Raw genomic sequence first — 24095 nt, forward strand, 5'->3', positions numbered from 1 at the left:
TACACTTGGCTAGTACCCAAGCACTGTGAACATTGTGCTGAATTGTCATTTCTTTTTGGAGGATGGCATTCAAATGACCTTGTATGACCTCAGAATGAATTTTAGTAAAATTGTTCCAGTGTTCATCTTTTGATTGGCCAATTGTTGAGAATTTTCTTATCAGACGCTTTAAGGTAATTCACGGGTACAGTGTAAAAATGTATTTTTCAAACTTGATTACTGGAGTACATTTTAAAAGAAAAAGCTATTTCAGTCTGTTTCAAAAAGCCACATTTAATTTAATGGTACTTACCATTTCTATGTAATTATTTGTGACATTTACCAGCAGTGTCTTAGTGAAAAATGGATTTCAAATTAAATCCTTCAGCCAAATTTTTACAGTGTAAAATTATAAAACGATTCAAAGCTTAAATCAATATTTCATGTCCATGTATTCATTTATTTATTTGCTGAGTGGCCATGAAATAAGAGGATTTAGCTACAGTTTAATAATGCTGATGTAAGTTAGATCTAAATCTAGTAACATAGACAACAAAAAGTCTTTGTAGAGACTATAAAATACACCAGCTTTTTGGCATATACTGCAAAGCTGAAGTGAACAAAATATCCGGAACTGTCCGGCTGGTGCTTAAAAACCCCTACCCTCAACAACGGGCAGACAGAGTGGAAAAACTACAGGCCAACTGACGTAGAACTAGGCGCACGTCAATCAGCACAGTTAGCGCTATTTATTACCTTCAGCCTGGAAGCTGTGTTTACTGCGGCACGCAGCTTGCTTTCACATAGCTGGGGAGGATAGGGAGGCCCTGCCCACATCCCCTCAAGCCCACTTAGGGCCCCTAACCAGTGGGTGAGAGCTTTCCATGAGGTCAAACAAATACATTTGACCCACAGAACAGCAGGAGAGAGAGGACTGTAAGAGAGGGTAATGGCACAATTACCATGTTCCCATGATGAAAGAAACAGCTAGTGTTTCATAAATGCACTAATTCCTGATGCAATTATATATCATCCTGTGCGTGTGGGGTGAAGGCTATTTGGCTCCCTTTTGTTACTCGACCTGGGTGAATTCTTAGTGGCGGCAAACACTATGCAGCTACTTCAAAACATGCCCATGTCATTAGAGAGCTTGCAAAATGCTCAGCCTCTTAAAAAAAGCCTAGACCATACTGTATTTGCAGATGCAATTATTTGTGCAAAGATTAAAACTACAGACTTTCATTAACATACATTAAACTTATATGACGTTTAGGGTTAGGGTTAATAGCATGTAAATCTTTTTCACGCATGAATACTGAAAAAATGCAAATAGTATGTATTACTATTATAGGATATGTTACTCTTTACAATGGGGTGCAAATTAAAAAGCATGTTTTAGTACAATAGTAAGTACAGGTAATATTGTGTAGTGCAGTATGAGAACCCTTTATGTTGATACAAACATTAGCCAACATTTCTTGGCTTTAAATAAGTCCTGCATGATTCCCGATGACGCAGCAAATCGCGCCCCATTGGAAAGATGTCAAAACCGAAATCATAGTTGCCCGAGCTGCCAACAGCATCTTGTGATTTTCAGATCCCATTTCCCTGCACTGTGATGTCCTAAAAAAACAACCAGAGCTGTTAGTCTGTTTATTCAATCACTATCAACGCACTGCTGTTGCTATGCGATGAGCCTCACAGAGACGCTGTTTGTGTCTATTGATGGGACAATAGAAATTATTAACATGATAATGGATTCTTTAACTGCCTTCATTTTCAAAACGGCCACATTGGTTTTCCCTCTATTTCCAGTAGACGCACATGTGCACACAGGATCTTTCACCTTGCTTTTTAGCTATAGATCTTAGTCAGGGTAACGCCATTCATTTTTGACAGGAATGAAAACTATGCTGTGAGGGATAGAATTACAATTAATTTCAATGGATTTTTGTTTAACAACATACCAATTGTTAAGCTGATGAAATGTCTTTCAGTAGACAAAACTCCATGAAACAGTTTTAAAAGTTGTGAAAATTACGTGATCTAGGACCTTTGTACTGTGTAAAGACTGCAAGTCTATCCCTTCACAGCCATTTTCATTCGTGTTAAATTCAATATGGCGTCTAACCTGACTAAGGTCTATACCTCATTAGCAATTCCTGATTTGTAAGTGAATCGTTCATTTTAATCGATTCTTCTAAATGAACCTGTTGAACATCTGCACAAAACTGGTCCAAAAACAATCGGACTGAATGAAAATAACGAATCAGACTGAATCGGTAATACGTGCGGAGCTACATCCAACTTGCAATAATTATTTGGTTAGCACTAACTTGTTAAACTGAGAGCTGTTTCTTTTGATGTAATGCACCTGAAAACCAATGAAAAAAAAGTAGGAAAAGTAGGTTTACTAAGAGAAATGTTGACAAAACCTTAAATATATGACTATAAAACACAATTGGTTTTAATGAATAAGTATTGTATTAGCCTAAAACATGCCCAAAACATTTTAGTATTATGTTTTTTTTATTGTAAATGCAAGTGACTTTTGATTCTAAATTAGCTAAATCATGGCTGCAACTGGGACATAGGTCTATGAAGTGGCAATAAACACCTTTTTTAATATAACCTAATAAACAAAAACATAATAAACAAACCGTAATATGTACCTGCACATGGCTCTACTGGAACGAATGGAATATCCAATGTCAGGATGTCAACCGCTGAATCATTATTTGAACCGGTTCTTTAAAACAAACTGTTCAAAAGAACCGATTCGCAGAAATGAGTTGGACTTCCCTTGACTAGCAGACGCGCATGCGCACACGCCGGCTCATTTGCCTTGCGTTTCAACGGCTCCACATCTGGAAATGTTGAGAGGAGAGAATCCCTCTCTTCATGTGCTGTTGAGCTTGAGACGTGGTGCCTGCGTCACTCCATAGAGGGGCGGGGCTTCTCGGAGGTGTTTCCCGGCTTTATATAGATACAGAGACCTTTCCATCGCAAAGCAGTGCGTCACCAGAACCCCTGGAAACTAACATGCAAGTCCAGAATAGAAAATATAACGAGTTAGATGAACTGATTTAAAATAACAGAATTCATTTTTGCGTTGTTATTGCATGCGCTTTTGAAGTGTTGTATCTTGAATCATTTGAGCTTTCAAATAATTTAGACCGTTTTCTCGTGACTGGAGTACACCTTTATTGCGGTAGAAGTGAACATTTTTATCACAGATATCTGGAGTCATCATTATATTGGGAAATAAAACGCTTATCGGACACTGTTGTGCGTTTTGGAAAAGTGCGTTGAACTTGGTGTGAGTTCACTCTACACTTCGCAAGCATGAAATCGGCAGAGGAAGGTAACGTATAAGAAGATCGAATGCATCTACTCACACTGTGTCATATTTCACTCGAACGTGTTTCTGTATCATTATTAGGCTTAATATTATTGAACCGTCATATTAATGGAGCACGTTTGCTTATGAGTTACCTGTCGAGATTGAACAAAAAAATCAATAACTGCTATCGTGCACTCACCATTAACTGTTACTAAGGGAGACTGGGGAGTGTTATAACACAGTTGGTCTCTAACGCGATGTCGTATTATGCCATATCTCTCAAACTTTGACATGACGTTCCTATATTTGTCTGCTACAAATTAAAGTAATTTGGAAATCTACAGCATGTCCCTAATGTCAAATACAAAGAGTGCTGTTGTAACCAACCTCACTAAAGAGGTGAGTTCTAATAGTAGGTGGGGTGGGTAAGACTGACAGAGAAAAGATTTAATTTCTCTGCATGGATTTATTGTGGTAATAAAATTTACTGCACTTCTTTTTTTCTCAAAATAATTGTTAGCATCTCGGATCACTACCCCTATCTAAATTATATTTAGAGCAAATAAATGAATAAAACAAGTATAAAAAATAGAATATCAATTCTCAACCTATATTGTCACAATCTTTGTGTGTCCATAATAGGACTTTTGGAAAGTTGTATTACAACCCTCCCCATGCATGATTTGATGTATCTCACCCCTCACTTCTGATTGGTTGTTGGTGGTTACAGCTCACCCTGTGCTACTGCTCTATTGTGTACAATTATTGTTAATGTTTATTCTTTTTTTATTTTTAGTCTAGTGAAATTGAAGTTATTTCTTATTTAATCAAAGGACTGAATGAGTTTTCCTGAGTTTAAGAGACTGCAGAAGGGAGTGGTGGGCCTGACGAAGATAAATAAGTAGAGACGTTATTTAGATTGTGGGTTTTTGCATCCCTCTCTTTGCAGCAAATGTGTATTTCACCAGATAACTTAGATTATAGTTCATAATGACAGCTCTACCAAAACAAAACCAGTTCTCATGTTTTCGAATATTTTCATTTAAGATGATTTCCTGGTCTTAACTTGTTTAAGATAGTATTCCAGTCTGGGCAAGGTTGTTTAGCTGGTCTACAAACTTGACCTGCTGAATATACCTAAAACCCCTTTAAATCCAGTCAACAGACCAGCATAACAAGGCTGAGAGACCAGCAAACCTGCTTAAGCTGATTTAAGGTGTTTTATTTCAGCAGGGTTACTAATGTTCTTTTAGTAATCAGTAATTTAGTACTTTTATTTATTTTTTAAGCTATCAGAATCACATAGTGTATACTTACGGCTTGCTTACAAAAATCTAATATGTAGTTGTTAACTTGATTCAAAAACGATACATACATTAGGGATACATTAGCATGCTATCAGTATCCAGGGTGCTTTGTTGCGCTGTGGTCACATTTTCAAGTATCCGTGTTTTTAATCGTCCTCTAAAGTAGCGAGAAATCGTTGCAAATTTTATTGCAAGCAGAGCCAGTAGTGACTGTGCGCCAGTTTGGGCTAACTTACATTACATATATTTCCACCAGGTTGGACTGACTGACTACAGTGACTCACTCAACTCAACTGCTTTTTTTTTCCCTTTTTGCACTGAGTACACCACACACACACACACACACAAAAAAAATAATTAAAAAAATTCTGTTATCAAAAAAAAATGTCTTAATGGGATAGTAGATGGACAGACTCAAAAACTTGAATAGGCCAGATGATGTATTACTACTGCTTTTTAAAATGTTTTAGAAGTCTTTGGATAAGCTACGGGTTCTAAAATTGCTAAAGTGGTCAATGATTCATCTTGTACTCTCCAGAAAGCATTCGATTTTTTAAAAAAATTATTATTTTCTAGTCAAGACATTTTGTATTAGTCATGTTGCACGTCAAATGTTGTGTTGTTCTCTAATCTCAATATATACATTGCATAGAAGCAAATGTTTGCCCCTGTTTTTCGACAGAGATTGCTTATGAGTATTGGTTTTCCATCTGGTTTTGTCCTCAGGAAGATATTTTTAACACTTTGTTATTTTTGGCCTGGTATTTGTGTATCACTCACCTTGCTTCCTCTGCAGAGGTTGTGGCTTTTAACCACTAATTTTTTTTTTTTTTTTTTGACTCACAGCTATTACTAATAAAGAGTAGAGTGTCTTTTTATAATGCCACTGTTTTATACCAATCAAATGGCAGTTCTTAAATAAAAAGAGCTATTTATTAGAGGTAGATGATTGTAAAAGCAGCAGTCTCTTCAAAATATTCACACAGCAGTCTAATGCATGTTCTTCAAGAAATATTTTCTGCACTTACTGTGTGCTCTTTTATCTCTATAGCTTATTTTTAGTTGCAGTACCTCATGAAAATCTGATTGCACCTTACAGATGCATATGGTTACGGCCAAAACACCAGCATTTCACTTCCTCTGAGCAACCCCTGCCCAGCCTCCCAGTACCACAACCTCCAGACCAGCCCTTCATTGTCAATATCTATCAGTCAGCCATCCTCGTTCTCCCCTCAAGATGACATGAGCTCAGTGGGCTACTTCCAAACATCTGGTCCCCGGTCCAATGGAGCTCCCACATTGGAGAGTCCACGCATTGAGATAACGGCTTACGGGCAGTTCCCCGAGGATGAAGTAGAGGAGAACAGCGTTCCCGTGGCCAAGCGAGTCAATTCCATAGTGACATTAACATTGCCAAGTGTCGACGGTTATCGTGATCCCACCTGTCTCAGCCCGGCAAGCAGCGTGTCCTCTCGTAGCTGCCATTCGGATGCGTCGTCATACGAATCTGGCTTCTCGTACAACTACGACAACTCACCGCAGAACTCGCCCTGGCAGTCTCCCTGCGTCTCCCCGAAAGGTTCCTCATCGCTGCAGTCCTGCACCCTCGGAGCTTCTCCGCGCCATTCACCATCCGGTTCCCCCCGTGCCAGTATCACAGACGACAGCTGGATGGGCACCAGAGGCTCGCGACCAAATTCCCCTTGTGGCGGTAAACGGAAGTACAGCTTTAATGGTGGCCAATCACACAAGTACCATCCATACTCGCCGAATCAATCCCCGGGGCCATCGCCACAAACTTCGCCCCGTCTCAGCGTGACTGAGGACACCTGGCTGCCCAATACCAATCAGTACACCAACTCTGCCATTGTCGCCGCCATTAATGCCCTCACCACAGATGGATTAACAGATCTTGGGGAGGGGATCCCTTTGAAGTCCCGCAAGACCAGTCTGGAGCACAGTGCCTCCATGAACCTGAAAGTAGAACCAGGTGGAGAGGAGACAGGATCCCTGGAGCTTTGCCAGGAGGACTTCTCAGCACGCTTGCCCTTCAAAAAAGAGACCTACTGTAGTGGCTTCTTGGATGTACCCCAACACCCATACTGGTCCAAGCCGAAGCCTTACATCAGGTTGGTTGCGCATAAAAATTTCTTTCATATTCATGGCCAAATAGTTTGCTATTTTGTCTGTGCTAACCAAAGTTCTCTCTTTCTCCTTGCCTCATTATTGGACTCTCTCTCTTATTCTCAAAGTCCATCGTTGCCTGCTCTTGATTGGCAGTTGCCTTCCAGTTCAGGGCCGTACAGCCTACAGATTGATGTCCAACCCAAGTCCCATCACCGTGCTCATTATGAGACTGAAGGCAGCAGAGGGGCCGTGAAAGCACTAGCGGGAGGGCATCCAATTGTCCAGGTATAAGTTCATAATCTCTCAAAAGCAGTAGGCTCTGTCAAAGGCATAGTTCACTCTGTCATGATTTACTCACCCTCATGTTGTTCCAAACCTGTACAACTTACTTTTTTCTCTGGAATGTTTCAGCTGGTTTTAGGTAGGAAGATGCAGGAACTGATTAGTTAGATTACAAAAGTCTTGAGGTTGATCTCTGCATGAAAAAAAAAAAACTGTGGTATAAAATGTATTATGTTATATACACTACATTTGAAAAGTTCGATATGTAAAACATTTTAGGGAAAGATTTTAACACTTTTGATAGAAGTTTCTTATGCTCACCATGGCTGCATTTATTTGAAAAAACAAACAAAATACAGTAAAAACAGTACTACTGTGAAATATTACAATTTAAATTTAAATGTATTCCTGTGATGGCAAAGCTGAATTATAAGCAGCCATTACTCCAGTCTTCAGTGCCATATGATCCTTTAGAAATCTTTCTAATATGCTGATTTGGTGCTCAAGAAATATTTCTTATTATTATCAATGTTGAAAACAGTTGTGCCACTTAATATGTTTTAATGAATTGAATGTTCAAAATATCAGCATTTATTTGAAATGGTAAATATGTTTATAATGTTACACAAGATTTCTGTTTAATCAATTAAAAAAATCTTGCTGACCCCAAACCTTGAACAGTAGTGTATGTATGCACTTTAAAACTATAGCTGCCATTCATTGTGTAAATTGTCAGAAAATCGTCTTATTTTTAACTATTTATTTATAGTCAACATCCTGCAACATCCTCTCCATGTGCTTTGGTGGTATATTTTTGCTCTCTCATTGTTTTTGTTTTTGTTCATGTAAGGGAACTTCCTTTTATTTGTTTTCTCTAAAGTCATAGTGACACACTGTGATTTAAACCCATGTATTGTTCGTTATGCTACCAGTTCAGGAAATGTCAGTGAAGTACTTCTGATATTTCACAAGACTGCAGTGTCTTGGTGTCAGTCCGTTCTGCCCGTCAGTGAGTCACACACCTCATTTGCCTTCGTAGCTGAATCATGGGTATTCACTGCACGAGTTGGTTGCAGATGCTCCCTAATGGATAACAGAATTCCTTAAGACGGGAGTCGTGGTTTTATCTGAAAAAACATCAGTGTGGTTGGACGTGACTCTTGGGGTATGCGAACCACAGTCTCCACGACCACTTTATTTACTAAAATCGCAGTTAAAGGTGAACTCAACATTTCAGAATACATCCGTGGCTGCTGGGTACTTCAATTCAAAATAACGAGGTGCTAATGATTGTGAACACGTGGCTCAGTGCGACTCCCGTCTGAAAAAACAAGGTCCTCTCACCCCTTGCGTTTTTTTCAGATTCATTGCCGTTTCCGGCCTAGTGCACAGACTGCCTTTTGTTTAGCTGAAGGTCCTCGTACTGCACTGACATCATGTGCAATAGCATCGTGTGGAGGCGTCCAGTCTTTGCTGCACACAGTTTTGGCAGGCAAGCGAAGGGGAGTGTTCGAAGGAGCCTCAAACAAGCTTGTCCCATTCTGTAAACCGTCAGATTAGAGAGTGCTCGCAGCTGCACAGGTTCTTCTTTTAGTGTACACCACCTCCCTTCATGCTCTGTCACCACTGTCGTCGTCCTCTGAGGATCTCACTCGGTGTGCAAGTTCTTTTGTGGCTTTCCTTCAAGTACTTTTGTCAGACTTTTGTATTTCAATTGGAAGTTCTTCTCACAAAAACCAAATTGACTAGTTTCTCTAACTTTCTTGTTCTTGTTATATGTAAATCTTTAATAAATCTTTCATTTTGTCATATATGGAGCTTGTGAGTGGAACCCACATATACATACTTTTAAGACCTCCAGTCTATTTTTAAGGCCTCCATTGTTTTGTTTTGATTGACTAGAGGGGTTCAAGCCTTAACTGGAGGGTCAGGCTTCCCAACCCCCAATAATTTGCACCCTGATCTCAGTGAATTAGTCATATTTTCAGTATTTTAAGCACCACCTTGTATGTGTTCCCTACTATGTGAGTCACTATATCCTCATATTTAGTCTTAGAGCTCCCTTCTTCCCTCTTTCTGTCTCTCCAGTTGGGGTTTGGTGGTTTCTGATGATCAGGATTTTTGTACCCAGGCTGCTAGAGCCCTGTCTCTCTTTTTCACTCTCCCCCTGCTTGGGTTCCTGGTGGTTTCTGTCAGATTTTTTGTATCCTGGATGCAGTTTGACCACATGTGCCGTCGGATTGACGGTAGATGTGAGTGTGTAGCCTCTGAAGTAAGCCTGCCGCACCACAGCTATGTGCTTCCACGTCTGCGCTTAAGTCTCTCGGGAAGTTAACTTCTCAAAGAACAGCTCTGTCAACAAAAATCACCGCCATAACTGGAAGAAGTGACGAAATCCCTAAATATAGGTTGGTTTGTAAGGGCAGTGCTTCCACATTTCTAATATTCAGACTGGTTTTATTTCGTAGGCCTACTGTGACTGTGATGATCTTTATGACTTTTTTGTTGAGTACTATTAGTAGAGTTTTTATCTGGTTAAGTCTTTTTATGACTTATTTTATCGTAATAATGGATCTCATTCACTAATAATTGTGTACTCAACTTGTGTTCTTACTTAAGTGTTCAAAAGGACATAAATTTGTTATTACCCTTAATTATACACTCTTTTTTGATAGACCCTGACTCCATCTAATTGGCTGCATTCATATTGCAATGCTAATGCATATATACACCAATGAGCCAAAACATTATGACCACCTGCCTAATATGCTGTTGGTTCTCTGCATGCTGCCAAAACAGCGCTGACCCACCGAGGCATGGACTCAACAAGACACCTAAAGGTGTCCTGTGGTATCTAACGTTAGCAGCAGATCCTTCAAGTCCTATAGTTAGCGACGAGGAGAAGCCATGGATCGATCTTTTTTGGTCCAGCACATCCCACAAATTCTTAATTGACCCTTCGCTACAGCAATCTGCCACGACTCATTAAAGAGCCACAAAACATTTTTTATTGTTCAAATTTCTTAAAAAATTACACAGTTTGAAAGCTGGGAGTTTGTTTAATATTATAAGTAACCTGCTCTGTCTTGTCTGTCGACGTGTTGTCAATGTCCTCTTTGTCCGCAATGTATTTTTCACTCTTTGTGGCGTGACAGTGCATTGGCTTGTCGGACAAAGCAACAGTAACTAAGGGGGGCAGGTCTTTGCGAAGGGTCAACTGGATTGAGATGGAATTTGTAAGCCAGGGCAACACCTTGATCTCTTCATCTTGTTCGTCAAACCATTCCTGAACAATGTGGGACAGGGTGCATTATCCTACCTGGTCTGCAACAATGTTTAGCTAGGTGCCAAATTTACATCCACATGAATGGCTAGACCCAGGGTTTCACAGTAGAACATTGTCCAGAGCATCATAGTCATCTTGAGTCATCCCACAGTGCATCCTGGTGCCATCACTTCCCCAGGAAAATGGCACACAAGTACATGGTCATCCATGTAATGGAAAAGAAAACGGGACTTAAAGGGATAGTTCACCCAAAAATGAAAATTTGATGTAGGTGTAGATGTAGGTGACTTTGTTTCTTCAGTAGAACACAAATGATGATTTTTAACTCCAACCGCTGCCGTCTGTCAGTCAAATAATGCTAGTGGATGTGAACTTCTACCATAAGAGTAAATAAAACTTGCATAGACAAGTCCAATTTAAACCCTGCGGTTCGTGACGACACATTGATGTCCTAAGACACGAAACGATCGGTTTGTGCGAGAAACCGAAAAGTATTTATATCATTTTTTACCTCTAATACACCACTATGTCCAACTGCGTTCAGCACTCATTTAGTAAGGTCTGACAGCGGAAGTGATGTCTTGCACTCGTTGAAGTATATGCGCGAGACATCACTTCCGTAGTCGGAGTGCGATCAGACCTCACTAACAGAGTGCTGAACGCAGTTCAGACATAGACATAGTGGTGTATTAGAGGTAAAAAAAATGATATAAATAATGTTCGGATTCTCGCAAAAAACGATCATTTCGTGTCTTAGGACATCGATGTGTCGTCACGAGCCGCAGGGTTTAATTTGGACTTGTCTATGCAAGTTTTATTTACTCTTATAGTAGAAGTTCCCATCCACTAGCATTATTTGACTGACAGACGGCAACAGTTGGAGTTAAAAATCATCATTTGTGTTCTACTGAAGAAACAAAGTCACCTACATCTTGGATGCGCTGGGGGTAAGCAGATAAACATCAAATTTTCATTTCTGGGTGAACTAACCCTATAACGCACCAGGCGTTTCTTCCCCTGCTCAAGGGTCCAGTTCTGACACGAGCGAGCCTATTGTAGGCACTTTTGATGGTGGTGGACAGGGGTCATCATATGCACTCTGATTGGTCTGTGGCTATGCAGCCTGATACGCAGCGATGCACTGTGTTGTGACGTATTCCTCCCATAACCATCATTAAACTTTTGAGTGACTTGTGCCACAGTATACCTTCTGTTGGCTCAGAACAAATGGAATGCCCTTCATTGCCCTCATGCATCGATGAGCCTTGGAGCCCAATACCCTGTTACTGGTTTGTGGTTTGTCTCTCCTCGGACCACTGTTGGTAAATTCTTACCACTGCTGTCGTTTCAGAGATACTCTGACCTAGTCGCCTTGCCATAACAATTTGGCCCTTGTATATGTATGTATGTATGTATGTATGTATGTATGTGTATATATATATATATATATATATATATATATATATATATATATATATATATATATATATATATATATATATATATATATATATATATATATATATATATATATATATATATATATATATTTATACTACTTTTATATCTTATCTTTTGCAGATTTGTGTAAATATGGCCACAGAAGTCTTTGAATTGTTTGGGCATATGTGGGTTTTAGATGGTTCTAGATTGTACCTTCAGTTTAGAAAAAGAAAAAAATCTGTGAACTTATATTTATGAATCAGGATTTCAATATTTTAAAGTGGCAAATGCATACATATGCTCTGTTAGTGAATAAGTCCAATGAGAAGAACAGTTGGTCTTGCTCAATATCACATGAGACATAACCTTTTCCAGTAAGAATTTGCTCACTGGACCTGGCCAGTAACTCCTCAACGGAGCCTGTGTTGTAGATCTACTATTTTTTTCTTAAACTGTTTCCCTCATCTGCCACAGATGTGCCACGGAGGTTGAGAGCTTGAGTGGGTGAGAACTGACCCACAGCACTTGGAGGTGCGGACATACGGCTCTGAACTCCGTGCCATGGGCGGAAAGAGTCTTGGCATTCCTCTAGTGGGTGATAATGTAATGAAGTGAGGGGAGGGTTCTGGGAGTGGGATCTCTCTGGCCTCTTTCTTTCTAGCCTGCATACTCCCAACTGCCTGAATAAACACAAATGCCAGGCTCAAACATATCTACTTAAATAAATATACAGACTGGTCCAGGACTTTCACCACAGATGCTGACCACCCTCTTTGAGGATCTCCATACATCAGCTGTTTAGACCCAATGTGCTTGAGCTTTGAATATGAACCGTCAAATTCAAAATCTTACTTTATATTTATGTCAGCGAATTATGATTTGTTTGAACTTTTTTGTGGTTTTTCTTGTAGAACTTTTTTTCAGCTTCTACAATCAGTCTCTCTTAGTCTACAGTATATTTGCTAAACAACATTCATTACCATTCAAAAGTTTGCGGTCTGTAAGATTTTTTTTATGTTTTTCAAAGAAATTTCTTATGCTCACTAAAGCTGCAATTATTTGATCAAAAATACAGTACAAACTGTGAAATATTATTACCATTCCAAGTAATTGTTTCTATTTTAATATATTTCAACATAGTCTTCGGTGTCAAGTGATCCCTCAGAAATGGTTCTAATATGCTGATTTGCTGCTCAAGAAACATTTCATATTATTACAAACAGTTGTGCTGCTTAACATTTTTGTGGAAACTGATACATTTTATTTATTACATTGGATTCTTTGAGGAATAAAGTTTAGAATAAGAGCATTGATTTGAAATAGAAACATTTTGTAACTTTATAAATGTCTGCTGTCACTTTTGATCAATTTATTGCATTTATGTTGAGTAAAAGTATTAATTTCTTTAAAAAACATTAACAAAAATCTTACTGACCCTAAACTGAATGGTAGTGTACATGAGGAGCAGGTTTTTGGTCCAATGAGATTTTAATGTGAGCGGGACTACCTGCCACAATGCCACAGAAATAAAAATAAAGTGACAAAATATAGCATCACATGTTAATTAGAACATGGAAGCAATTAAGCATTGTGTCCTAATCAAGTGTGACAAAAAAAGGTGTACAACAGGACATTTTGTCAATTATTTGGTTTGTATTTATGCAGGGGCATGCTGGGTAGCTCCACCCACTTTATCTCATTGGTCCAAAATCCCACTTTAGATTTAAACCTCATATATCTTGTAATTGCTTTTTTTTTTAGAAATGGGTTACCAATAAATTCATATTTGTATCTTTCAGCTTCACGGCTACATGGAGAGTGAGCCTTTGACCCTACAGCTGTTCATTGGGACGGCAGACGACCGTCTTCTCCGGCCTCACGCCTTCTACCAGGTCCACCGTATAACCGGGAAGACGGTGTCCACACCAAGCCACGAGGTCATGCAGTCCAACACCAAAGTTCTTGAGATTCCTCTACTGCCCGAGAGCAACATGAGGGCCATGTGAGTATGAGTGCATATCTCAGAAAGGCATTAAGAAAAAGAAAAAAATGCAGAGAAACATACAAGCCCGGTGGGGGAAATGTTTGTACCACATAATTCTGTGTATCCACATGCATCCTGTGCATATTTCCTGCAATAAACAACACTGAAAAAACTCCCTGTTGTGAAGGCAGTTGCTAAGGAGAAGTGTGTTTTTGTGTGCGCACGCTTTCTACAGAGTCCCGGTGCCGTGGGTTTCCCTTGTATGAGCTCAAGGGCTTGTGTTACAGGAGGCCTCTGGTCGCGTGGTGCCTGTAATGGTGCGCTGGGGTCTGTTCTGCATGCCAGGCGGTAGCGGTTTTACTAGCTCAGCATTTTCTCCTCACTCTATAATGGATGTAACACTTAACTTATACAAAAAAAACCACACACCCCTCTGGATCCTGTTTCAGAGCTTTCTGAGTAGTGTTCCCTTTTTGTCACGTTTCTGTAGTAAATCCAAAAAATGGTTATGCCCCTGTGTCAGTGCAGTTTAACCAATTTTAAACTCTTTAGTATTTCATTTCATATTTTCTTTTGATTGGAGAGAAAATTATATTTTTGCTTTGTATATAAAGTTCGGTTTGGACGCATAATGCTGAAAATGTGAGGCTGGAAACTCAAACACAGGCTTCACACTTTTTAAAGCAGTTTTTTCAAAAGGAATGACAAATGTAATTCAACAAAAAATCGGGATGACAACTAGAACAGAGTGTGCTCGTCCTCACCACGTACACATGGGAATGTTAATATCTGATGTTCCAGTATCTGTACTGCATTGACAGATCACTTATACTCAGTAATTGTTTCTCCAGTTTTTCAGACTTTCTGTTTTTGCCAAAAAGTAAGCTTTAAGGATATTTCACACAGATGAATCTTAAATAAAGGGCCCTACATGTTTCTTCAATGAGATGCAAAACTAAAAGGCTTTTAAAAAAGTATTTATACATGTTGGCTTTCTGGTCTAGTTGGAGAATTTGTACTTTTAATGGAGAAAGTAAACTTTTCATGGATTTTTAACAACATCCCTGCCATGTCAGGAGCAGAAATTGGAAGAGATGAGAGAGAGAGGGCATGTATTTACGCAGTGCAGAATAAGGGCCAGGCGTAATTTTGGCAGAAATTGTACAAAAAATTCAGGCAATAAATTAAACGTTTACTCTGTTCCGAGAAAATGTTTATTAAACAGCTGTCTAACGTTATTAACCACACATTTTTGTACTTCTGAAAGGATTTGTTGAGTCTATTCCTCAAACATTAACGTTCTTTTTGTGCCACAGAATCGACTGCGCTGGAATTCTTAAGCTGCGTAACTCAGACATCGAGCTGCGGAAGGGCGAGACAGACATCGGACGGAAGAACACGCGTGTGAGGATGGTGTTCCGTGTCCACATCAACCAACCTAATGGGAGGACGGTGTCCTTACAGGTGGCATCTAACCCCATTGAGTGCTGTGAGTCATGCCACTAAATCTCACTAATTATTTTTTTTTTTTTATTGCGCTTTTTTTTATCCAATGTGACTAACATTGCAATCAATCAAGGTATAATTTTTTCAGTTAAAGGGATAGTTCACCCAAAAATGAAAATTCTGTCATCATTTATTCACCCTCAAGTTGTTCCAAACCTGTATGAATTTCTTTCTCCATACTTTTTTCAATTTACTGTTTGGTTACCCATAATCTTCAAAATATCTTCTTTTGTGTTCAGAAGAAGAAAGAAATTTATACAGGTTTGGAACAACTTGAGGGTGAGTAAATGATGACAGAATTTTCATTTTTGGATGAACTATCCCTTTAATACATTCCCAGGGAATCAAACCCATGATCTTGCAAGCACTATTCTCTACTGACAAGAATGCTGTAATTAGATGGATTGAATCAATAAATCAAAGACAGATTTTGCTCATTATATAAATCATAAATTATGTTTTTTTTTTCTCCTAATAATTGCTAGGGCCGATCAATTGCTATGAGGTAAATGAGAAATATCACTTGAAAATGAGCACAGCTCATAAAATGTGATTTACAATTTCAGAATGTTTTAGAAAGTGCAGACTGAACTACAGTAGTGTAAATAGTTTGCAATGTTCATGTAAACATGGCATATATGATATGATATGATATGATATGATATATGATATGATATGATATGATATGATATATGATATATCATATCATATCATAATATATACACTACCATTTAACATTTTGAGTCAGTAATTTTTAAAGAAATTAATACTTTTATTTAGCAAGGATGCATTAAATTGATCAAAAGTGACAGTAAAGACATTTATAATATTTTGAAAGATTTATATTTCAAAAAAATGTTGTTCTTTTGAACTTGTTTAGGGAAATGATTTCTGAAGGATCATGTGAGAATGAAGACTGGAGTAATGATGCTAAAAAATCAGCTTTGCCACCACAGGAATAAATTATATTGTTTAATATATATTAAAATAGAAAATTTATTTTAAATGTAAATATTTCACAATATTATAGTTTTTACTGTGTTTTTGATCAAATTAATGCAACCCTGTTGAGCACAAGATATTTATATTTTATAGTTATACTGAGATGTAGCTCTTTACCCTACTGTTTTAAAAAGTACAGCTGTAAATATGTAGAGATTTGACTGGTTTTACACATTTACATCTCTTTCCTCATATTCTTTCTGTCTCTTTGTCCTTCTTGCAGCTCAGCGCTCAGCACAGGAGCTGCCCCTCGTGGATAAACAGAGCATGGAAAGCTGTGCCGCCTCAGGGGGGGAACAGATGCTTCTCAGCGGGCACAACTTCCAGCCTGACTCCAAGGTGGTGTTTGTGGAGAGAGCACAAGGTAGGGAACACACTTGGAGCTGTGATTTTGTGTGTGTGTGTGTGTGTGTGTGTGTGTGTGTGTGTGTGTGTGTGTGTGTGTGTGTGTGTGTGTGTGTGTGCGTGTGTGTGTGTGTGGGTGTGTTCCTGCGTGCATGTGTGTATGCACGCATGTGTGTGACCAATAGGAATTGTTTTGAAATGGCCTCTCTATTGGGAGGTTTTTGAAGATAAATCTGTAGGGACAAAGGCTGAATCCCAATCCGCATACTTCCCATAAGTACAAGGAAATACGTAAGGTGCTGACAATGGTAAATAACATAGTTTTAAGTATGATGTAAACCTGTACATGAGTATTGGTTTATAATTAGGCCCACAAGGAATCTAAGGAAGCAAATCTCCCACCCCTTGCATGTTAATTAAATATTTTTGCTTGTTGATTATGCTTTACTTACCAGTACATGTCTAGTACACTTATTTCCTGCCTAAAAACAAAACCAGATTCTATCTGGGCCTGGTTATAATATTATGTTTCAATTCATTGCAAGCCAGTCCTCTTGCTTAGTGCTAGAGGATCTGGACAATATTAGGCCAAAAAGCATGTGTGGGTGCCATCTGGCCACTTTTGGCTTACCTTTTTCAATGCACCAGGAATTGGGATGGATACTAATCATGCATGGCATACCAATCATTTTGTTGTTGGATATGCAAAGTCATTATTGCTCTTGTATAAAATATAATTTGATTTTAAGCAGGTGTGAAGGTGCACAAAATATGCCTAAATATGGTTCCACAAAAATATTATGATTTTAAAATACTGTTTTCAACAGTGATAATAAGAAGAAATGATTTTTGAGCACCAAATCAGCATAATAGAATGATTTCTGAAGGATCATGTGACACTGAAGACTGGAGTAAAAACTGGACTGAAAATTCAGCTTTGCCATCACAGGAAAGAATTACTTTTACATTTGAAAAGCAAATTGCAAAAACTTTCCAAAACCCGTTTGGATGAACACTTGATCCCCTCCCAGAAGTATCCCATTGGTTTGGCCAATATTGTGTTGTGCTGCTCAAACAAGCACATTTCAATTATTTTGATGCCACTAGTGGTGCAGAAATAGTCCAGTGGAAATAAAAGGATCCGATATGAATATCTACCTCCCTGGGTTTGATGCGGTAGTTTATCTCTCTGTTATACTCATGGGGGTCAATGTTTATTCATAAGAGCTTTTATGCTGTGACGGACCCCTTAGAAACAGTCCAGTATATGTGTAAAATTCCTGCTTTGTCCTTAAACTACTGTCTTCAGTAGTCTGTATGTGTGTGTATGCTTTCTCCAGATAGAAAAACCCTCCTACCACTCCCTCCATCCCTCCTTCTTCCCCTCTCTGCCGTCAAAATATCTCTCCCTATGCCAGAGTGCCACATGTGGAGCACATTAATGCGCTGTATTTTTAACCCAACAGATTTACATTTCCAGAACTTTCCATTGCCTGTGCTGCCCAGGAATGGAGCCCAAATAGAGAGAGTGTGCAGTCTGGGCTGTCCCTTGTGTCTGGGCGTTTGTTTTGATTTTTTTGTCTGTCTTTATTCAGGTCTCTCTCTCTGTTTTTCCATATGGAAAATAGAAGCAGTAGCCCTTGACTGTTGATACCTGAGATTTACAAACAGTCATTTCCTTGATGAGTTTGTCAAAAAAAAAAAAAAAAAATGAAAAAAAGACAGGAGGTACAGACAAGGCCAAGGCCGAGTAGTGTAAACACACTGGATATTTGGCGATCCGCAGCACAAAGCTGAAGGAAATGGCCTCATTGTTTTACCTGTGAAGAGGGGAACTCTGGGAAATGAAGCTGCTGAAATGTGTTATAGTAGAACAATATTAATCCTCTCTGTATTCTAATAGCCACTAATTTATAAATATATTTATTCTTAGATAATTGTATACATTAAATATTTAATATAATTATATTATGATTTTTATTTAATTTTTAGTAACACTTTACAATAAGGTTCCATTTGTTACAAAATTAATATGTTCTATCTGTTTACATTATTGTACAAATGTATTGCTCATTATTAGTTAACATTAGCTAATGGGACCTTATTGTAAATATATGCATATATATATGTATGCATGCTTTTATTTTTATTTATAGTTGGATGGATGGATGGATGGATGGATGGATGGATGGATGGATGGATGGATAAGGTATATATAAATTATTGCTCATTATTAGTTAACATATATATAATATATATATATATATATATATATATATATATATATATGCTTTTATTTTTATTTATAGTTGGATGGATGGATGGATGGATGGATGGATAAGGTATATATAAATTATTGCTCATTATTAGTTAACATATATATATATATATATATATATATATATATATATATATATATATATATATATATATATATATATATATGCTTTTATTTTTATTTGTAGATGGATGGAAAAGGTTGTTGTGGATTAACTAATGAATGAATATTTGTTTTAGTTACAGCCTCAATAACATGCTGTCAAACCAAGAGACATTTTTGGTTTGTGCACATATTTGCGTGGGTGTTTATGTAAAGGAGAGAGAGATAGAGAGGGCATGTGTGTGCTTGCCGACAGAAGGGTGTGTGCTCTTGTTTTTGAGAAGGGTTTCCCCGTGTCTGGCATCCACTGTGGATTCTTGGGCACTCCTCACATGGAAACACCCCTGAGCCAGCCCACCATTGGCATCAACAGCCCTTTCTCTCTCTCTCTCTCTCTCTCTCTCTCTCTCTCCATCTCTCTCCATCTCTCTTTATTTCTCTGTCCAGTTTGCTAAAGACAAATCTTTTCCACTATCATTTTTCATGAGCTCAGTCACATGCTCCTGCCTCATTGCCTTATAACTTATTCCCCTGTATTTGCATTTACCATCATCTATAAAACTGGGGAACATTCAGTTTTTAGGGAGGGAATGAGGTGGTTCAGGCTCTAGATTGATTTTTAGATAGGATTTCCTCATGTGTTAAGGCATTCATATTAGTGTTCTGGTATCATAATTTTTAAAGGGATAGTTCACCCATAAAATTTTGTCATTATTTACTAACCCTCATATTTTTCCAAACCTGACTTCTTACTTCAGACACAAAAGGCCATTTTTTCAGAAAAAATATCCATATAATACAAGTGTATTAGGATCCAAAATGAAATATAAACCATTGAAAAGGTCCAAAAAAATTGTGTAATATAAATTTGAAGCCATACAATAGCGACTCTGTGAGGGATGGACCAAAATCTAGAAGAGTGGCCAAGATATACTTCAACAATCCACCATTGTGTTCCTTGGAAGAAAGAAAGTCATACTTGTTGGGAAGGACATGAGGATAAATAAATTATAACAGAACATTGTTCCTTTAAAGCATATTAGATTAATATTTTTGTTGATCAACATCACAACTGTCAATGAAAAGGTGTTGAAATGAATCTGCGGTCTGTAGCGCTGTGCAGTCTCTCTCTGTGGGTTCAATCTCGAAGGGAAGGGTTGTTTTTGTTATGAGTGAAGAGGGGGCTCCCACAACGTGACTCACACACAGGGAATCCCTCTGTCTCTCTCTCCTTCTTTCTGACCATTGCTTCCTCTCAGCTGCAACGTGACTTCATGGACTCTTTTCCCATCTGTGCTTGGACCGTATCTTAAATGGAAAGATATAGACAGTAACTAATATGCTAAAGGAGAGGAAAAATGGAAACCGAGAGAAAGAAAGAAGTTTAGGGAAATCATCAAAACTGATTGGTAATACACTACTGAAGAAGTAAAACTGAATACTCGAATGGAGTTATTTCTGAATAGAATAGAATAGAATAGAATAGAATAGAATAGAATAGAATAGAATAGAATAGAATAGAATAGAATAGAAATGCTTTTCAGACTTTGAATGTCAGTTTGACAAAGGCTTCTCTGAAAGTTGAAGGCTATTTAGGATTTAACAGTATGTAATTTGATTACTGCAGATCGAAGAGAGATTTTAAGAATGTTAATGAAAGCTATGCAGGCCCGGTTCTATGCAAGCAAGAGCACCGTCAATTGATACTGTAATAATATATTGGTGAAACAATTTTGGCAAACGCTCATATTTGTGTTTGCGCTCTGGAGAACGTCAAATGTATCTATTTACAACGTGTTTTTGCAGTGGCGAGCAATGTAGCTAATCTCAGACATAAGCCGTTTTTTCACTGTCGGGCCGAACGGTTCTTTTTGCTTTTTGCGTTCCATTCCATGCTGATCCGGGCCAGCTGATACGGTTTCATTTTCCTCTGTGGGGCTGATAACAGCCGCTCTTTGAAATGTAATACAAAAGCGTCAGCCACTGCGTTATGGAGGATGATTAGATATTTCTTTTAATTTTATTATTCATTTGTGTTTACTTCGCTCAAATAGAGCGCTTAGCCAGCTACAGAGAAACTGGTGCAACCATGCTGAGAATTCCGGGTCGAGAATGGTTTGTAATCGTGCTGTGCCGTACCAGGCTCAAGTGGAAAAACAACTGGAACTGTTCCCTACCATTCTAAGAACCGTTCAACCTGACAGTGGAATGCGGCAATAGTTCTTGATCTCTTGAACGCAATGGCCAATCAGAGGTGTTTAAGTTAGTCAGAATCTACTCAATTCAAAACTCAGCACTGAGTTTTTATTCAGTGCTGAGTTATGCAGGTTCACGAAACCTCTCATTAACAAAGTGTAGACATGACGTAAGTAAGAGATTTTTTGTGCTTTGTTGGCAGCTTCATTGATTATAACGGAACTTTGTGAAATCTCTATGAACTGACGAAGTAACAGCATTTTAATGATTGTAAAGGGAGCAGTCTTGGCTCGCTTTTAAGGCTACAGCCTATATATTGGTAAAGCACTTGAATAAAACAATTGTTTTTCACACTGTTAAGAGGACCGATGTGCTGCAAAGTTTCAAAAGTGAGCACCCTCAATAATTAGAGAAGCACCCTCAGTGATTTGATTCTGGAACCGGGCCTGAAACTATGTGGTTGTTAAGGTGTTTTGTTTTAACTGCTTGGCAGTTGCTAAATTGCTTGCATGCTTGATGGATGGATGGATGGATGGATGGATGGATGGATGGATGGATGGATGGATGGATGGATGGATGGATGGATGGATGGATGGATGGGTGGGTGGGTGGGTGGGTAGATTAGACACATTGCTAAGGCGTTGTTAGGTAGCTGCTAAAGCACTTGCTAAATATTTACTAAGGTCAGTGTTGGGTTAGTTACTTCAAAAAAGTAATTACTAATTACATCATCAATGTTGTATTTAAAATACTTTTCTAATTTGTCTGAAAAGTACTTTAATTACTCAATAAGTAATTAGTAATCACTAATTAAATATGAGTCAAACATGGAATAGTTTAGCCTTTTATAGCTTTTTAAAACATTTTAGCTTTATTAAAACATACTAAATACTAAATACTTAAACATTTTTTTTTAGTTGCAAATAGGGATGTCACGATACCAAAAACACAATACTCGATACCAAAGTCTATACCACGGTAAAAATATTTAAAGATGCAAATAAAACAATGCTATATATTTATTGAGGTAATGTTGGGTCTAATAGTAAAAATACCACAGAAATTGAATAATCAAATGTAAAATAACTCTGCATAGTCATAACTGTATAAATTAAATATAGATTAATCCTTATTAAAGCTTTCTTTTGTTGTTTGATTATCATTTATAATACAGACAGCCAATAGTAGACAGTAGCATGTCTACGAAAATCTGACACTCGCGAGAGGCAGATATGCGTGTGCGCTTTGGTTGAGAGAGCACTGACTGAAGACCGTCTCTCAGAGAGCATGCGAGTAGTTTTTTTCTCCCTAAGACATAGCTTATGTTTTACCGTAATGTTCTTGCCTACCTGTGTCAAAAAAGTGAAGTAATTGGAATATTTCCATTTCCATCTTCATACAGCGACACAGCCAACTGGTGCGAAGTTGCAAACTCACACGCATCTGCACTACAGCTAACGATTTTAAAGTGGCAGTGTTCACTTTTACCTTTAGATTTTAAATTTTACAGTATGTAACGCAAGTACATTATAAGTAACTGTAATTAAATTACCTAAAAATGAACAGTAATCCCTTACTTTACTTTTTCAGTGGATAAGTAATTTAATTACAGTAACGCCTTACACCCGACACTGACAAAGGTGTTCTAGCTGGTTGCTATGGCATAATAGATAAATCAAACCAATAGAACCGAATAGAATAATAAGATTTAACAATTAATGAAGTCTTTAATGAAGTAGCTGCTTAGCTCATGATCGCTTGTCATTAAAACTTCTGTGCATAAGTGTGCTGCAAGTTGCTTTGTATAAATGTGTCTGCTGAAATGAACTGGGCACCATCCACATCAGAGTCATCTGTGATTAATATGTGTATGTTACTAATTTGAGTTCACTTGTCTAGTCTAGACATAATCAGACACCTCAGAGAAGACTTCGTTTTGGCACACACTGATGACTAAAGATAAGACATCTCCTTTTCTTTTTCTGTAGACGTGGACAGAGAGGAAGAGGGAGAGAGAAGAATTGCTCAACTTTAAGTTCTTTAAGTTGGCATCCTCAGATGCATATCAGGTTAATATTGTTGGAGAGCTCACGGTGTCAGTGGTGGAGCAGCTTGTTGACTTTGTATGCAAATTTGTAACAACAGAACTTAATGATGTTTTTGTTATCTTTATTTGACACTGGCCAGGGCTGTGATCTATGGTGGTTCCTCTTCGAATCGAAAATTTTTCCATTGACTGGAAAAGGGCAATGTGTTTGTGTATGAGTGCTTGGCCCAGATGTGTTACAGTTAATATGTGTGTGTGGGTGTGTTACGGAACAGTGGGGATTCCTAACAGAAGGGAAAATAGAGTGCAAAAAAAGAGCGAAAGAAAGAGGCAGACACAAAGAAACTCCCTCATGAGAGAGGAGCGTTTTCACATCTGGACTCACTGGACTTCACTGCCTGCTCAGCTGCAAAACCACTTAAAATTCTTTCCCCCCCTCTTTCTATGTGCATTGGTGTTTGAGTGCATATGATAATGCCTTCAGAGGTTGCATGGTCACATGCCAATGCTTTGACCTGGAGCATCTTATTCTTACCCGTTAGATTGAGTTATCCAGGTATAGACCTGTGTGTATGAGTCAGTTTTCATTAGAACAGTTCATTAAGGTAGATCTGTCTGCACTCATGGGTGGTTCCAGACAGCTCAGGTGAATATCTTTATTCTCGGCTTTAGTCCATAAAAATCTTAATTCTTGGTGCTTAATCATATGGTGAACAGACAGATGGTAGTTTATACACATTTTAAATGCATCACCCATTCTGTATGTGTTAAGACTTGGTTCTTAATAACTCCAGATTTCCACTAAAGCTGTCAAAACTGCAACAAAAGAAATTAAAATTTGCAAAAATCATTTAAAATCCACTTGCAG

The 24095-nt window shown here is 38.2% G+C and overlaps 1 protein-coding gene across 2 annotated transcripts in view; it reads left to right on the plus strand.

Annotated features, from left to right (window-relative positions):
- The first annotated feature begins 2952 nt into the window (after nucleotides 1–2952).
- nfatc1 (nuclear factor of activated T cells 1) overlaps nucleotides 2953–24095 on the plus strand; it is a 50826-nt gene continuing 29683 nt past the window's right edge. Inside the window, exons 1-6 of one of the 2 annotated variants that reach the window (XM_048202376.1) lie at nucleotides 2953–3343; nucleotides 5681–6758; nucleotides 6882–7041; nucleotides 13567–13769; nucleotides 15068–15240; nucleotides 16483–16623. In XM_048202376.1, the coding sequence (XP_048058333.1) occupies nucleotides 5872–6758; nucleotides 6882–7041; nucleotides 13567–13769; nucleotides 15068–15240; nucleotides 16483–16623 (1564 nt within the window). In that variant the 5' untranslated portion in view covers nucleotides 2953–3343; nucleotides 5681–5871. The remainder of the gene's footprint in view (nucleotides 3344–5680; nucleotides 6759–6881; nucleotides 7042–13566; nucleotides 13770–15067; nucleotides 15241–16482; nucleotides 16624–24095) is intronic. The other variant, XM_048202375.1, reaches the window with a different exon arrangement.

The sequence above is a fragment of the Megalobrama amblycephala genome, linkage group LG9, assembly GCF_018812025.1.
Source record: "Megalobrama amblycephala isolate DHTTF-2021 linkage group LG9, ASM1881202v1, whole genome shotgun sequence".
Classification (NCBI taxonomy): Eukaryota; Metazoa; Chordata; class Actinopteri; order Cypriniformes; family Xenocyprididae; genus Megalobrama; species Megalobrama amblycephala.